General features: G+C 42.6%; 1 protein-coding gene across 1 annotated transcript in view; it reads left to right on the forward strand.

Annotated features, from left to right (window-relative positions):
* bin3 (bridging integrator 3) overlaps positions 1-15,892 on the forward strand; it is a 31,364-nt gene extending 15,472 nt beyond the window's left edge. Inside the window, exons 4-9 of the mRNA XM_040019721.1 lie at positions 973-1,034; positions 2,614-2,750; positions 6,944-6,984; positions 11,489-11,630; positions 12,724-12,858; positions 14,965-15,892. Coding sequence (XP_039875655.1) covers positions 973-1,034; positions 2,614-2,750; positions 6,944-6,984; positions 11,489-11,630; positions 12,724-12,858; positions 14,965-15,111 — 664 coding nt within the window. The 3' untranslated portion in view covers positions 15,112-15,892. The remainder of the gene's footprint in view (positions 1-972; positions 1,035-2,613; positions 2,751-6,943; positions 6,985-11,488; positions 11,631-12,723; positions 12,859-14,964) is intronic.
* Positions 15,893-16,244: the final 352 nt, after the last annotated feature.

Raw genomic sequence — 16,244 nt, forward strand, 5'->3', positions numbered from 1 at the left:
TCAGCAGTCATTTTCAAACCCTTCAGTTTAACAGTTTAGATTTGGTTAGTGTACCTGTGAGTATCCTCAATTGTTCTTTGTTTCCCAGCTGCTAAACCGAAAAAAAATCTAAAACATTTAATTGGAGCCGCTTGACTTCCAGTTTTGGTTTGCAGCTCTGAAAGAGCTCTACTTGTTCTGCTAGTGTCTTTATATCTTGTGGACATGCACAAAAATGGGATTACCGTTACTGACTTCCTATTTAATATTGTTCTTGAAAAACAAGGATGGAAGCGAAACCTGACTGCACCACATTTTTCATCAAATAGGAGTAGTGTTATGAAGGTAGTCTCAGGGGAGATTCTAAACCCCTTGTTTGCCTTAATTGATATAATGAATGGCATGTGTTTTCAGCCTCCATAGTCTGGTAATTGCCATTTTTAACACACATCAATGGAATATGTGCAGTGGAATGATTGAAGACGTTAATGCTTTTGAGCGGAAATGTAGTTGACTGAAGGATTCACACTATTGTTAATTAGCTAACAGATTTTATGTGGAATCAGTCGAATGTGTAATTCCTTCTTAATCCATATTGTTTTATGTCTTTTTTCGAGGTTTGTGTTTTCTTTATCCTTGTCAATGTTTTTGTCCAAATGAACGGGTTCAGAGGGATTCAGGGATGAATCGATTTGAAAGTATGCATTCCTACTTTTGTAACAGTGGAAAATTTTTAAAAGTTCAGGCCTTGATTTCAATTTTTTAGCATTTAAACAGCATATATCAATTGATAAACCTGAAGGTATCAGTAAAACCAGGCTCACATTAGCAGATACCAACGTTTGACTGATGTATTAATGCATGCCTACAGCTCATAAAGTAAATCTTGACTTCAGTATAGGTTATTAATTAATCCAAGTTAGGATAACTGATTCTTTACTGTACTACGAGACAAGAAGCGCTCTGATAATCAGTCTTCTGCTTGTCCCACAGGCTGGAGGATCAGACGAAAAAGCTTCACAAAGACATGAAGAAAAGCACAGAGGCAGATTTAGGTATGTTCTGTCACTTACTTGGCGTTGCCGCCTGGTGAGCCATTGATCAGCACTTGTTCACCAACATACTTGATGTTACTTGGCATGTTTTTCAGGGCCAGAAAGATGTTTGGGTGCCTGTGTTTTTCTTTTTCTTTTTTTCCTGTGCTGTGTTCGATCTCCAAATGATATGACATGAAACGATTGTGTGTGAGTCTCTACCTTAATCATTTCCTTTTTTAGGCGTTTGTAGCTGTCATAGCAGGTGTGTTTTTTGTTTTTTGACCATGTGATCTATATTCAGTTGGGGATCCTGGTTTACCATCTCTGCCATCATTTATCCATGTATTTGTCTGCCACAAAACTCTTGTTTACTAAAGATTTATTTGCCGATTTGCTGGTTTTGTGTTTTTGTATTTGGGAAGTGGTAGTAGATATGGCCTGTGGTAAGTAGTCACTTGTGGGGGTGGAAGAGCGGGGACGGATGGAGCAGTGAGAGACTTCTTCATTTCCTCTCCTTTGTGCTCTGCAATATGAATGTCTGCATCATCAAAGTGTCATAGCTGTCAGGGCCTCATTATCGTTAATGGATTCCATCTGTTGCACAGGTCCCATCTCCACTAACTGCTACCAAACAAAGAACTGGACCTACTCTGCATGTCAGCACTGCATTTAATACACTTCTCTCTGTATCAAGCCAAATGTGTTTATATGCAGCACTCTAGCGAACGTGCTGACAGTCATCTGGTGAGGGCCAGTAATGTCTTTTTAAGGGATGCTCCTGTACACATGCCAAATTAGGCTAAATAACAGAAGGCAAATAAAATATGTTAACTTCTCTTGCCTCAGGAAATTGTAAAGGACATGAATTTCACCTTTTCCCTCACTGCTAATAACGAGCCCTCAGGTCACCTTTTGATTTTCACGACCCTGTAATTAAAATGTTTGTCAGATCAAGCAATGTATTACTTGTGCAAACTGAGAGAGATGCAGAAACGCTACACCGTGATAATTGATTGGTTGAAAATTGGTCCCAGGGGAGTGTGAAATGACCAATGACTGTTCCAAATCTCTGTAAAGCCCATATTCAGTGCAGCTCCTGTCGTCAGCTTGTGTCTCCTCAGTGCAGCTCATTTGTTTTGACAGTGAAGCCATATACTGATACATGCTCTGTGTCTAAACAAAGTGGCACGAGTGCAGATTAACGGTAATTGATGCTGTCAGTGTAGAAAAATGGCAAAAAATTCTCGTTGCACTGGTGAATATTCAACGCGGCAGGCAGCCCCACCACCCCCTCAGATTTTTACAATGGGGGCAGCACTGTGCCATTCGAGTTGTGCACTTCCCGACAGGCTCACTTTTGAATACCATACTTCATATAAAGTGATGAAACGCTTAAAGCTTCAGTTTAATCCACAAAAATTGCGTCCACAATTTCAGAACAATGTAAGAGTCTTACATGGAATTAGATTAAAATGTGTAGATGCAGGCATCTTCAGTAACCATTTACAAAATCGGTATTTCTGTTTTCACGAAGTTAACTGTGTTTTAATAGTATTTTCTGCTTTGTGTGTTGCATGCATATTTGCATGGCTGACAGCCATGTCTAAGGCAGCAGTGAAGATTTCCGCAGACCTCTTGAGTAACCCGCTGTGTGAGCAGGATCAGGCCTTCCTGGACTCTATGACTGCTTTAGATACAGCCATGAGAAGGATGGATGCCTTCAACCAAGAAAAGGTAAGACTCTTTCCCACACTTGGCATCTTTATTATATTGCTCTTTTTCTGTTTTGGCTTTTTGACACGGTGATTTTCTTCAAATCGTTTGAAAAAATTCTGTTTCTAACAAGCAAAGTAGGACACTAAACAAGGGTTTGTTTTTTTGTTTTTGTTTTTTTGAAAATGCATGTTTTCATATTTGTCAATATTGTGCTGCCTGTGGACTAAAAACTATCCGTATGTCTTTCCTTCTGCTGTTTTTGAAAAGCATCTGTGGTATGATCCTCTATAAGCTCAAGCTACTGGTTATCAGCTGTGAAAATTGATGCATTTGTGACTCACTGGTGTCTAAAATAACTCATACAATGGATGGGCCTCCTCTGAAGAGGAAAACATGCCTTGCCACAAAATTCACAAGAGTAACTCACAGCTTATGTGCTGAGGTCTGTTGTATTTCTTGCATTACTTCCTAATACATTTGGCTTCAGGTAAAAACATTTTTTTTTCGCATTGGTAGGTCACCCAATATGTTCTTGATGGATTACAGGAACTTTATTCCTCCCTCGGGGTGGAGTACCTATGATCAGCTTGAACACTGTAAACCTCTCAGAGCCGTACTTCTGGCAAACCCAACCTGAAATCCTCCCAACACTTGTCCCGTCCTTCATGTACATTTCATATCATATTTTACATATTTTTCTTTCTGCTTAGATATTTGCAGCGCTTGCATTTGGGAAACCATTTCTTTTTTTCTTATTATTCTTGTATGTTTTGTCCTAAGGGCCAGCAGCAGACAGACCGGCATGTCTGTCTTTCCAGAACTGTAAGCGGTACAGCGTATTCTTGCTCGCTCTTCCACAGCTGTACTCTGTGAAGATCTCTCTGGCTGTCAGGGCTCTTCATATTATTTGCTGGGCGCCCTTCACTTTTTGATTAGAATCATCGCCACAGGTAGTTATAATGTGAATCATAGTGGCACTGCATGTGTGGATCCTCAAGGCACTACGCTGTGGAGGGTTTGAAAAGAGGAAAAAAATACAGGAGAGAACATAGGAGATCACACTAAGGCATATACCGATTGACTTTTTTCCATCTGTGTTTTCTTGACTCATTGCCCCGCTAGTAGGTGTTCTAGGCTTTTCACATTTGCTGCCTTAAAAATATTCCCCTTTCTTTTCATATTTTGCTGTGAACCAAAATGATTTCATAACCTTTCCCACAACAATGATCCAACAAGGGGGAGAAAATGAATTCCTTTGCAAACGGTGGGTAATGTTGTTATTCCATGGTAAAGCTGTAGTATAAGTATTTCAGGCATAACAGACCATCTGTCACCTGGAAATATACGTATTGAGCAATGAAGAGTTGATTTCATATTTTCTGAGAAACCTCAGGGGCTGGACTCGGTTTCCATAGATAATCAAGCTGTAACCTTCCTCAGTGTATATAAGTGAAGCAGTGTCCATGTTCCAGAAATTAAAGTGACGACTGACAAAAGTCCTCACTTTAAATGAGCATACTGTCTTGAGCTGGTAAATAAATGTCATCCTAATGTTCAGTGTTTGTAAATGAGATTACAAGTGTCGCTGGTCTTGTCTCCTGGCTTTACTTGTTAGGATATACTTCCGTGCTACTCAGGCAAACTCAGTATTATTGTTTTGAGAATAAAACATACTAAAAGCATAAGACAGCATCCAAGCAGATATTCTGCAGCTGTCATTTATTTTCCTTTCCTTTCCTTGATTCTTCAGCTTTTAAGTCTTTCAGACTTGCTTTGCTCACAGCTCATCAAATTTTACAGGAGCCATTTTGAGTGACTAGACAAAGTAAAATGTAGGTTGGACTGAGCGTGTGGGTTTGTGACCCAGGGTGCATATGTTCCAGGACTTGGCTTGGTTGAGTGCCCAGGAGAGCACTCCTGCCAGTTTGGCTGCTGTCAGGATGAAGTACTTTTGAATTCTTTAGATTTTTTTTCAATATCAAATTTGATTTTTTTCCCCCCCATTTTCACTCAGTTTATTTTTTCATTCTGAAGGGGAAAAAAACCTACGACACACACTTGAGTGTGAATGAATAAGAGACAGCCATTCTTCCTTTTAATCTGATTTTTTTAAAGAAGTCACTTGTAGTTAATGTCTTTATAATGTATAGTATTGTTCACTGTCTGTGTAGCCTTCCTATTTGTCTCTGTGACTGTCACTTGTTTGAAAAAGATTGATCCACTCACTTAGATCCAGACATTTTTTCGCTTGTAAAGGACAACAGTCACCAGCTGGATAGATTTTTCTCTGTTGTGTTTGTTTGGTTGTTTTTTTTAAACACACTTTTATTCAGAGTGACTTTTGACAGCTAGGTCACACCTGATAGTCTCTCCACTGCTCTCAGTCCTTCTAAATAAAATCCTTGCCTTAACACAATGTTCACTTCCAGCTTTGGGCTGGGCTGTGTGGCTTCCTTTGTAGAGTGGCTACAAGTGAGCTAGAGGCAAAATAGCGATTGTGAGTACTTTCTGGTCAGTCTGTTGTGTGCATCACCTCTAGGTTTTGCTAGGTGTTTAAAAATCCTGCACAGCACTAGAACACCACTCTTAACTTCTTCCTTTAAGCTGGCTGTTGATTCTGACGGCAACAGCAGCAAAACCTTATTGCTCCAGCAAAACAGACACAAAAGCATCCACCCTTTGCTCTTCTCCGTGTTGAGACGAGATGTTCTGCCGCAGGGCCCACAAGTGAGAGAGCCAGCAGATAAAACGTGCAGCGATAATGAAGGCAGCAGTGGCCCAGGTCTGTGTGTTTATTTCTGGGGCTGAGGAGGGCGCACAGCCCCGCCGGCACACTGCTGCCGAAGCTGAGCCCCAGTGTAGATGGCGGCAGCACAGTAGAGGATGCTCCGTTTGGAGGGATATTGATTTCCTCTGCGATCTGTGTGTATTTTTGGGAGGCCTGTGTGCCGGGATGGCCTCTGCTCCGTGACTCACTGATGGAGACTGCTGCTAGAGCGCCGGCCTCAGGCTCTGCGGGGCCTCCAAGGAATAGCTCTGCCCCCCCTCTCTGTGGGAAGGGGCAGAGGGTAGAGGGCACCAGCATGCTTAAGCAAATCTGCCGCTGTTCTTCTCCCTCCTCGCTGCATGCTCTCACCTTAGAAGCAGCGGCACCGCTCGAGCTGGGGAGGGGGAGATGGTGTGAATATGTAAAACAAAGACAATGTGAATTCCCATGTACTTATTTGTTATTGGTTCTGTGTTTTCCCTCAAACCACAATCAACCATTTTGTACTTGGAAATCTGCCTGTGTGAAGCAGCGAGTGTTGCTGTATGTTCTCGTAGATGGTCAGGGCATTTTTACAAAGCACAGCTGCGATCTTGCTTCCTTGTTGTTGTGTGATTGACTGTCCTTCCAATAGCAAGTGAGCATATGATTAGTGGAGCTGCTCACTGTTCTCATGCAGCTGTCACTTCACATCTCCCTGCTTTAAATTCTCCTTCTCTGTTCCAAGCGTGTTCTCTCCACTTGACTCGATTGCCTGGTTAACTTAGCCGTGTTACGCTTGCAGATCTAGTAGCAGCAGTCATTTTGAATCTGCAATGTAAATGACTCTAGAAACTTTATTAATTGTGCTCCAACTTCTCTCGACGAGACTTGGTTCTGAGGCTGGAGGCCTCGAGATGAGATGTTCGTTTACTTCCATTTAACACCCCCCCCCTTCCCCTCCTTCCTTCCCCTGTCGGTTCTGCCAAACAGAAGGAGAATGCAGGAAAATATAAACTGTTATTGTTAAAATGTTTGTTTGTAAAGAACTTTCATCTTGTATGGCAGCCCACCCTCCACAGGAAATCATTTGGGCTTTGCTTTCATGTCCGTCCCCTGACAGTTCCATCCTTTTGTATCGCAAGCTCAATGAATATTCAGGGGTTTCTCCTCGGGGCTTGTGTACAATAAAAGAGTCAACGTCATGAAAGTTTCTTTGCAAGCCCCCCCTTCCCCTTCCCCTTTTTTCTTATGTGCTCTGTTTGAAATATACACAATTGTTGGTGTTTGTGCTGCGACGTTACATTGCAGCTAATGAGCAAGGGATGTAGAAGCTATTTGGTTCCGACTTCACTTCTGATGTAACTCAATTTGACAGTGAATAACAATTTGTAATGTCTCTTCATTTGTTAGAAAGGTGAGCAGTGCTTGTGTTAACAGCTTTTTATTTTATTTACTTTTACAGGTCAACCAGATCCAGAAGACTGTTGTTGACCCTCTGAAAAAGTAAGTGTCAGTTTCTTGTGCTGCTTCTGTGTTAAATGTCCAGCTTTAAATCTGAATCTGCAACAGGCCGCGGTCAAATAGTTTTAGTCTGCAATATTTGCATTTTTAGGAGAGCCAGATCGTGAACTTTTTGTGTGAAGTATGGTAAAAGCGATTTAGCTCAGTTGTGTCTTAAATTCCATATGTGACTGTGGAGCGATAAAAGCCCAGTGCCCCGTGTCGTTTTTACTATTTAACCTTGCTCTGCATATCTCACTAACTGAGTGGAAAGAATAGCTGCAGTGCAGGACCTCAGGAAGGCCTCCAGTGTAGTAATACGCATTATAAAAATGAACTGGGAGTTAACAGGGCTGCTGTGCTGGTAGTGTCTGGAAGAAAGTTTATTTGGTCTTCGTTCCTAATACTCGCCCCCATTTGAGGAGGCAGTGAATGCTATTCCATTCCTTAAGCCTCACTTTGCACACACACGCACACACGCGCAAAGCAGAGGTACTGAAGGGAGTGGCTGGACAATCCCACCCGTCTTCCGGAGCGCTTGTTAAGGTTTTCTTCCTCCTCCTGGCTCCTCCCAGGAGATTAAATACTGTGAAAGAGAGCATGTGCATACTGCTTGTATAGATTTCTATAAATTTGTGTTGAACTTTCTCCCCTCGTGAGACACTCGTTTTGTAAAGTAACTAATGTGAAGAGAATACTCCATCAAAACATGGATAGGTCAGGTCAGCGTGTGTGTGTGTGTGAGCGCGCGTGTGTCAACCCCTCTCTTCCTCGTGCGCTCTGGTGGCGGAGCAATGACAGGATGGAATGGTTCTAATTTCCTCTTCCTGGTGGGCGGCAGGCGGACGTGTGGGCAGGCTCAGAATATGGCAAAGGGCCCAGCTTCCTGGGCCCAGAGCTGCGGATTGGTTCAGGAGGAGAAATGTCTCAGGACAGTGCACGCTCTCACACAAACATACACACGTACACAAACACCAGCTCCGATTTTAGAGGGGGCGCTGTCTCACAAAGATGGTATTTAAGATCATAAAGTTAGGCATTTACATGAGTCTAAAACAGAACAGAGGAAGTGAGTTCATAAACAAATTTTAATGCCAAACTAAACTGACCTTTCTGTTTACTTTTTCCTTCTTAAAAACGCAGCGCTATTACTTATTAGTTTATCAAAGTGTTGTCTATAGAAAACCAAGACGCACAAGCTGCTATACTTTAAAGCTTCCATTAAGATTCCATTAGTCCTCTCACTAATGAATATTTGTAATTGTTTTTCTTGTCTCAAAATACTCTTCTGGTGAACTTGTGTCATTGTAAAGACAATTAGAGAAGAGTTGAAAAGGAGAACGTTATGTTAATGGAAGACTTTCAATGGATTGTGTGTGTGTGTGTGTGTGTGTGTGTGTGTGTGTGTGTGTGTGTGTGTGTGTGTGTGTGTGTGTGTGTGTGTGTGTGTGTGTGTGTGTGTCAGCTACATGATTGTGTCCATGTGTGATTGCTATTTCAAATTTTGGCATCCATTCTTAATGCTTAGTGTGGTAAAACGCACAATAAACAAACGAAAAAGCAGCCCCCCTCTACTCTGCCCCCATCCTGCGTTCAGTGTCTCCTCTCTCTCAGGCCCAGACGTGCGTTTCATCCACTCTGCGGGGTCACTGAATGACATCACTATGTTTATGCGAGGGGAGGGGAGTGCGTGGGCACTGAGGCATGTGTGTTATCTGGGCCTTGTAACCTAGCCCTTTTTGCTCCGTTGCTCTTTTGGGTGAAATAGAAGTCAAGCCTGTTTTGAGACCTCTGCCCTGGGTTGAGCCAGGACTGGACAAACCACCTTCATCCCTCTCAATCAGAGGAACACGCTGCCCTCAGAGCAGGTTGTGGGGTTTGGAGCCAATGGGAGTTGTTGACCTTAGCTCTGGGGCTGATGCAGGCTTTTTATTTTTATTTTTATTTTTTGAGGGGGGGATTGTTTTTTTTGTAAAAAGGATGTTTGTTTTTTTACCATCTTATCTGGTGTATCGCGCACTGAGGCTGCGTGAGTTATGTGGGCTTTAAAGCACTAGGCAAGTCACAGCAGATCACACTCTTTCTTTGCACGCTTTTTGTTTTTTGTTTTTTGTTGGAGACTAAGGAGATGTTGCTAGCATTTACGTCACAGACATTCCCATGGTCTACTGCTTTTAAACCATTTATACAACAGGTGGTAGTTATTTCACTTTCACACCAAGCATATTTTAAATGAAGGTGCCACGTGATGTGACCCTAATTTTTCTTCTGAGACCATGACGAACAAAGGTGGTAATTTACACATAAACAGGTCCCTTTCCCATATTTTTAGTGGTGTGTTTTAAACTGATTTTTTTTTTCTTTTTTTCAGTAGTGAGTTATGTGATGGTCATAGTCAAAAGTGACAGCCAGCCTGCTAGACTGAGGGTGTCTAGACCAGACTTGGGCTTGGCTGCTGGGTCAGGCTGGCCTGTATGTGGATTGGCCTCGGCTCATAAACACACTCTCTGCTCCAGATGCTATTTCCATCCAGCCCTTTTTTTTTTCTTTTTTTTTTTAACCACACCCTGACCTGTCACGTGGACAGTGGTGTATCCTTGGCCCCTTTGCAGCCCTCAACCATCTTAAGAAATCACCCAGACTAGGCTCACCGCAGGTACAGACCTTGCAGGCTGACCGGTAGTTATCCAACCAAGGCCAGGACATCGAGGGAAACATCCAGAGCCTGGACATTTCTTTTCTTTAAAAAAAACCCAAAAACTATTATTACAGTGTATGCATAAGCACATTCAGGTTCTCATGTGGGGGAGGGTAGTGTACCGTTGAGTCACAGTAACCGAATGTAACACTGAAACTTCAGCGTTCAGTGTGGAAGTGACACTAATGGGTTAACAAGTAGTTGGCTTTGTGTCTAGCTCTTTTTCTCCTCCTCCAGCACAAGGATAGCATTGGCCTTGAAGTCTCTCTGTGCTCAAACATAGTAGTTGCAGACAGCGTTGTCCCCTTTTAGCGCGCAAACAGCAGGCCACCGTGGTGTGTCATGAGGAAATTGCACCATGCTGTCAGGTGAACTAGAATCCAGCCTTTGTGTTGTCTGAAAGCTGGTTTGCTGCTGTGTTGTCATCAGCCCGTAGGACTGCGTTGGAAAGCAGTCATGCCTGGAGGGCAGTTGCATAATCCCTTGGCACTTCAAATATGCGTACACTGGAGCAGATAGTAGATTTGAGGATCGGCATCCACCCCTGCCGTAAACTGGGCCAGAGTGATATTTTATAAATAGCGGTGGAGTGTGGGCTGCTGGGTTGGGCTGAGCTCGTTGATGTCACTGAAACACTACAAGACCACTCCTTGCTTAACTTCCTGTCAGAAACAATCTCTGCTTGTCTGACATGGAGTCCGCGCCACTCCCCCATCTGGCCTGTAGTAAGGTGCACGTCGGGCAAACGCAGTTGTAATCCAGGATTTCATAACAAACTCTCGGGTTCTCTCATCCGCCACACAGAACAGGGCAAGGGTTGGCATGGAGAGGAACGTAAATCATGAAGCCCACACATTTTGTGGCTAATAACACTATGGGCCGAGGCACACACAATAAAGTATTGTAGTAGTGTGCCTACACACTTGATAAATTGCTTTAAATGAGTCATTCAGAAAAGGCTATATCTAATTCTTTATTACGATTGTTTTTATTGCTGACTCACATCTGGTATGCACCTGCGTGACTAATCTTGTGGCCTGTTTTTGAAAAACAAAGTCAGTGCTTTGTGTTTACATTTTAGAAAGTTGAAAAATGTTCCTTTTCTTATTCAGGCGTTCAATATTTTGGTTAAAGCTATACCATTTGTTATAAATCATTAGCCAGATCTAACCTGAGTTTAAAGAAATAATGTTAATGTTACAGTCTAACTTTCAGACATGTTAACTTGAAAATTTCTATAGTTTTATTATTAGGTTAGACATGTTCTGTATACAGTTTTCCCGTTCCCTATTAAAAACAGACACAAAACCAGTGCAACAAGTCCCAGGATGAAGCTCCGATTCCTGTTGCTAAGTTACAGATGAATGTTTTCCTATTTTTAGTGCTGAAGACTTGGATTCTTGTTGCAAGAATATATTTTCATTTGGAATATGATAATTGTCACAAAATGAATTGTTTCATGCCATTCTGAACTACAGTAATTAGATAATAGATTAGAGGAAGCTTAATGCAGAGCTGTCCTCTGGGGTTTGAGAGTACCGCTACAATAAGATGTTGAGGAGCGGGATTTTATTAAATCATAATGACTTTTATTAAGATACGATGCAATGCACAGTGCATGTCTACAAATTACATGGAGACGGGAAAGTTGTTTCAGTATTTTTAGTAACTTCACTTTCTCTCAGGGAAAAAAGAGGAAAGTTTGATATGTATGTCTGGGATCTTTTTTTCTTTCGTTGCATGGATTCACACGGTGCGCATGCATGTTGTGTTCAGTAACCTGGTTTTCTGTGTGCTGGTGTTTTTCAGGTACAGTAGTGTCTTCCCCAGCCTTAACATGGCAGTGAAACGTAGGGAACAGACGCTGCAGGACTACAAGCGGTTGCAAGCCAAAGTGGAGAAATACGAAGAGAAAGAAAAAACGGGGCCCGTGATGGTCAAACTGCATCAGGTAGCGTCAGTTTTAAAGCTCGCGTCGGCGCACGTGTCGATCCACTCGAGCTCTCCCTCCAACTGCACAGGAGCAGAGTTCACTTGCTCTTACATGCTGTCCGTATTGTGAATAGAGCACAATAGGTGGAAAAAGACACAAATGCTGACTGGATATGAACAAAAATAGTTGAGCACATGCATACTGTACATGTGCGCTCCTTCACCCACGCAAGCTACCAGGCTCTCAAGTAGTGCCTTTTCAAAAAGGCACTGCTGCACATCTACAGGCACGTAATTGAGAATTGTAGACACACACATACACATATACACACACACGCACACACCATGAGGCCACTACAGAAGCACACATTCACAGATAGTGCTGCAGTGTTGCCTATGCTATTGCTTCTAACACATCCTCACATGGTGAGCCACCCACACACATTGAGAAAAGCACTGTCAGGGGAACAAAGCCTTGAAGAGGCCCCTACATCCATGCCCTCTGAGTCCCTGTGCACTTAAAGAAATGATCCTGACAAAACACTTGCACGCCATTTCAGTTACAGCTGGCATGTGTAAATAAAACTAAAGTGAAGAGAGCATATCATAATGCAGCTGAAAGACAATATGTTTCAGTTTGAATATAGCAACTCCCCCTTCCCCTTAATAAAAATTCTCACCCTCTCACACTTATTCATTGTGCATTCCATAACTCCATGCCTACAGTAGACTACCCACTAATACATTCACACACAGATCAGTGGTGCTGGAGTCCACTCACAGCCAAGTCTGCCCACATTACCCACTCCTCCTCACTTTGGTCGTGATTACAGCCTTTTTTTTGCACTGCTTCTCCGTGGGAATTAAGCAAATATCTTTCAGAACAATAAGAGAAGAAGACAAATGATGGCTCAAGAAGTGAATTCACTTCAGACTAACTTGTTTCGCTTTGTAGGTATTAATCTGTAGCTCCTTAAGCATATTTTAGCGAACGAATCCTTAATGTGTAGTGTGTATTGCATCGCAGTGAAATGAAAGAATGTAACTCAAAGTCAGAACTGAACCCTCAGTGACCAGTTCTTTTGTTTTGCTCTCTCTCTCCGACATCACAGGCAAAAGAGGAACTCCGACCGGTCAAAGATGACTTCGAGGCCAAGAACAAGCAGCTCCTGGACGAGATGCCCAAGTTCTACCAAAGCCGCATCGACTACTTCCAGCCCAGCTTCGAGGCTCTCATCCGGGCACAGGTTAGTGACCTCCATCACCTTTAAGTGCACACCCAACGAACCTCTCACAGCTGCAGACAACCACCCTCCCTCCCACCCACCCACTGCTCCACTCTCTGAGCGTCGGTTAAACAGTGCATAAAATATCTGATGAAGGGTGTGTATAACCTAGGCAGTCTGTCTCCCTCAACGTTGCTCTAATGTGATTAACCCTCAGTGACGGCCCACGCTGCTGTGTTTAGCTGAGGAAGGCCTCATCTGTCTGGCTCCACTGCAGCCCTGCAAGCCTTCCTCTAACCTGAAGCTTCTCTTAAAGCAGCTGGGTGTCTCAAGTTAGCGCCACTATGTCCCCCTCACTAACCCCAGACCTGCCTGGCCATGTCATTTCCTCCTTGGGACAGCCACTGGCACAATCCTAATAAGTAAACTAGATTATCCCAGACCTAATGACAATTATGGAGTTCTGTGATGCACTTTGAACTTAGCAAATTAGCAGACATATATTTCCCCACATCTTTTATCTCGAAGCATTAAATAAATCTTACCTGTTTTTGTCCGGTGCAAGAGGTCCCATTAGGCACGCTAGCCATGTCATTCTTGCAGCTTTATATTTATTCATATAATTCACACACATGAATGAACGTTTTCACATTTGCACAGCCATGTGTGGGTGGTCAGCGGACCTCGTCCCCAGTGCTTGTTGCATGTGCTTGATTTGGTCCTCCACACCCTTTTCTCCCAGCCGCTTGTTGCTGCTCAGCGTCCAGCAGCAGAAAGAAAAAGAATAAAGGGAGTCTTTGTTGTGAGGCTTCAGTTTCACTATAACAAGTCCTGTCCAGCAACTGTCAGAGGGAGACACCACCTGACCTGTCAGTTTCTACAGATGATGATGAAGTGAGGCATTGTCTTCATTTATTCATCTTTTTTTTTTAGTTGCTTCTCTTACAGTGGATGCTGTGTTTACTGAATCGAATCCAACTTAAATTATTCATTTTGTTGTCAAAGGTCAAAGTGTGACCTCTCCATGTAAATATTAAGCAGCTGGGAGTATGGTATGTTAAAATGGCTCTGTTTTACCCCAAGCTTTTTTTCTTTTCTTTTTTTTTGGGTAGGTGGTCAGCTGTGTGAGCCGGCGTTTATTCCTCGTGGTGACTTGACTAATTGTAATGGTAGTCTTTGCTACAGAGGGCGCCTAGACACTGATCTGGTGTACATTATCATCACAGTTCATATGGACATTTCCGATGGCCCTTTCAACAAGCCACTTTTGGGAAAAAAACATATCCGCTTTACCCCCACAAGCAGCAGTAACCCAATACTTATAGCCCACTCATGTGGTTTAGGTGGCACATATTGGTATAAACATGCAAAGGTCTTTCAGGCGGAGCACTTAAAAAGGCTTGTATAAGGTGGTTTAGAAGCAGTGTCTGGTCTGCTTATGGCAAAATTCTCGTTCTGTTGTGACCCTTTTAGTGAAACAGTAAACTTTTCCCACGGGTCTCTCAGTTGGTTTTGTTGCAAGGGAACACGTGCAATTTTAGAGAAGTCGGTGTCGTCCCCCCCTTAAGGAGCATGGCATCGTATGCATCGCTGCATGAATAAATATTGAGATGTGTGTGTGGGTTTCTAGGGGTTGTATTTCCCAGTACTTTCATTCTCTGCCCACTCTTCTGGAGTCTTGTAATGTGATTAAAGTCTATTAATCATCAAAGCAACTCTCTAGGGAGCCTGACTCATGAACTAAGGGGAAGAAGCAGGGGTGGGAAGTGTCAAGAAAGCTTTCAGTGAACACTCTCTATCTCTTGTTCAGATTGGGAGAGAAAAGCAGGGTCACTACCCACTGAAGTGCTGGGTTTTGGGGCTTTGTCAGAGTTGTTTGATATCTGTGGGCTCCCCATTCTCCTCTCAAGTCACTTCTCATTAGCAGGGTTGAAGTAGTATGAGAACAGCAGCTTCAGACTTGTAAGTAGAAACACGATTAGACTGTATTTGGTGTTCAGATTTTGGATTCTAGCGTTTCCTGAGAGGTCTGTGGATCGACCTGTTCCCATTTTCATCAGAGGACAGATATTCTTTTCCCCTGCCATCACAGACTTACGTTTTTATTTTTCCTTCTCTACCCACCAGGTGGTCTATTTCACCGAAATGTACAAGATTTTCAGCGAGTTAACAGACCAGATCGACCAGGCAGGGTTGACTGACGAGCAGAGGGAGAGGGAGACAGAGGCCAAGCTCAGCGAGTTGCGTGCTCTGTCCATTGTCGCCGACGACTGAGTGAGGAAAATACGAAAACGGGCTCTTTTCATGCCTCTCTGAATGGATTGCACTCTCTTCAAGCTCCTCCAGAGTTCAAACGGACAGCAGTGACCTAAACCTGATTATCCATTTGTTTCCTTGCGGCCTCATCCCCACCCCCAATTGCTCTTGCACTACACCCTAATCTTTCATCATCTCAGCAACTCAAAGCAGCTGAATGCCACATTAACTAAGCCATCAGCCAAGTGCAACATTATAAGCCAATATGTTGTCGTTTATTTTTATTTTCTTTTAGTAAAGGAATCAGACAGATCTTGTCAGAACTAATTAACAAGGTTACGCTTCATGGTTTCAGAGGTATCTATAACCATTTGTTTCTAATGTGTAAAGTGAGCAAGGAAATGTTTCTATTAGTCACATCTGCCTTGTTGGCAGCAGCGTGTGAAATATAGTTTTATTATCCAACTTTGAAATTACACTGGAAGGTGTTATGTAATGTAGTGTAGGTTTAAAAAAAATCTCTCAATTTTGGTCTTTTCTGGTAATCTGTGAGTTTAGCTCTGTGCCATTCTGTGTGAGGGCTTTTTATTGGGGTTCATCAGAACACATTAGCTCACCTGTGATAACATGTCTGACTTTGGATATAACATAAAAAAAAAAAACAACGGTGTAACACGGAGTGGTGTTGAAAGGTCGACTACTCAGGCTTCAGACATATCCAGGTTTGTTTTCTTTTTAAACCCCTACAAGAAAAAAAAAAAATCAAAGACTGGTGCGCCCTCTAGTGGAAATAAAGTGACCCATATTTTCCTTTTGTTCACACCATCCATCCTTTGTTCTATTGTTGGTTAGAGTGTGTGTTAGCAAAGAATCTCACACATTGTTGGCAGCCTTAAAAAAGTATTTTTCTCTGTATCCTCTACATCAGGGTTGGAAGACAAATGTTTTATAGAGTCTTATTTTTGGACCAAATCATGCTCTCATCACATGCCTTTGTTTCCACTTTCCATCAGGTAGAGCCTTGGCATGATAACTACACTACATAGTAATGTAAACACACACTGAATGTTACTCATTAGTGAATTTGAAGTTACAAGTATGTTGACTATTTATTTTTTGTGGCTTTTTATTGTGTAATTACTGAAGGAAAT

This window comes from Simochromis diagramma, unplaced genomic scaffold (assembly GCF_900408965.1).
Source record: "Simochromis diagramma unplaced genomic scaffold, fSimDia1.1 OVJJ01000822.1, whole genome shotgun sequence".
Classification (NCBI taxonomy): Eukaryota; Metazoa; Chordata; class Actinopteri; order Cichliformes; family Cichlidae; genus Simochromis; species Simochromis diagramma.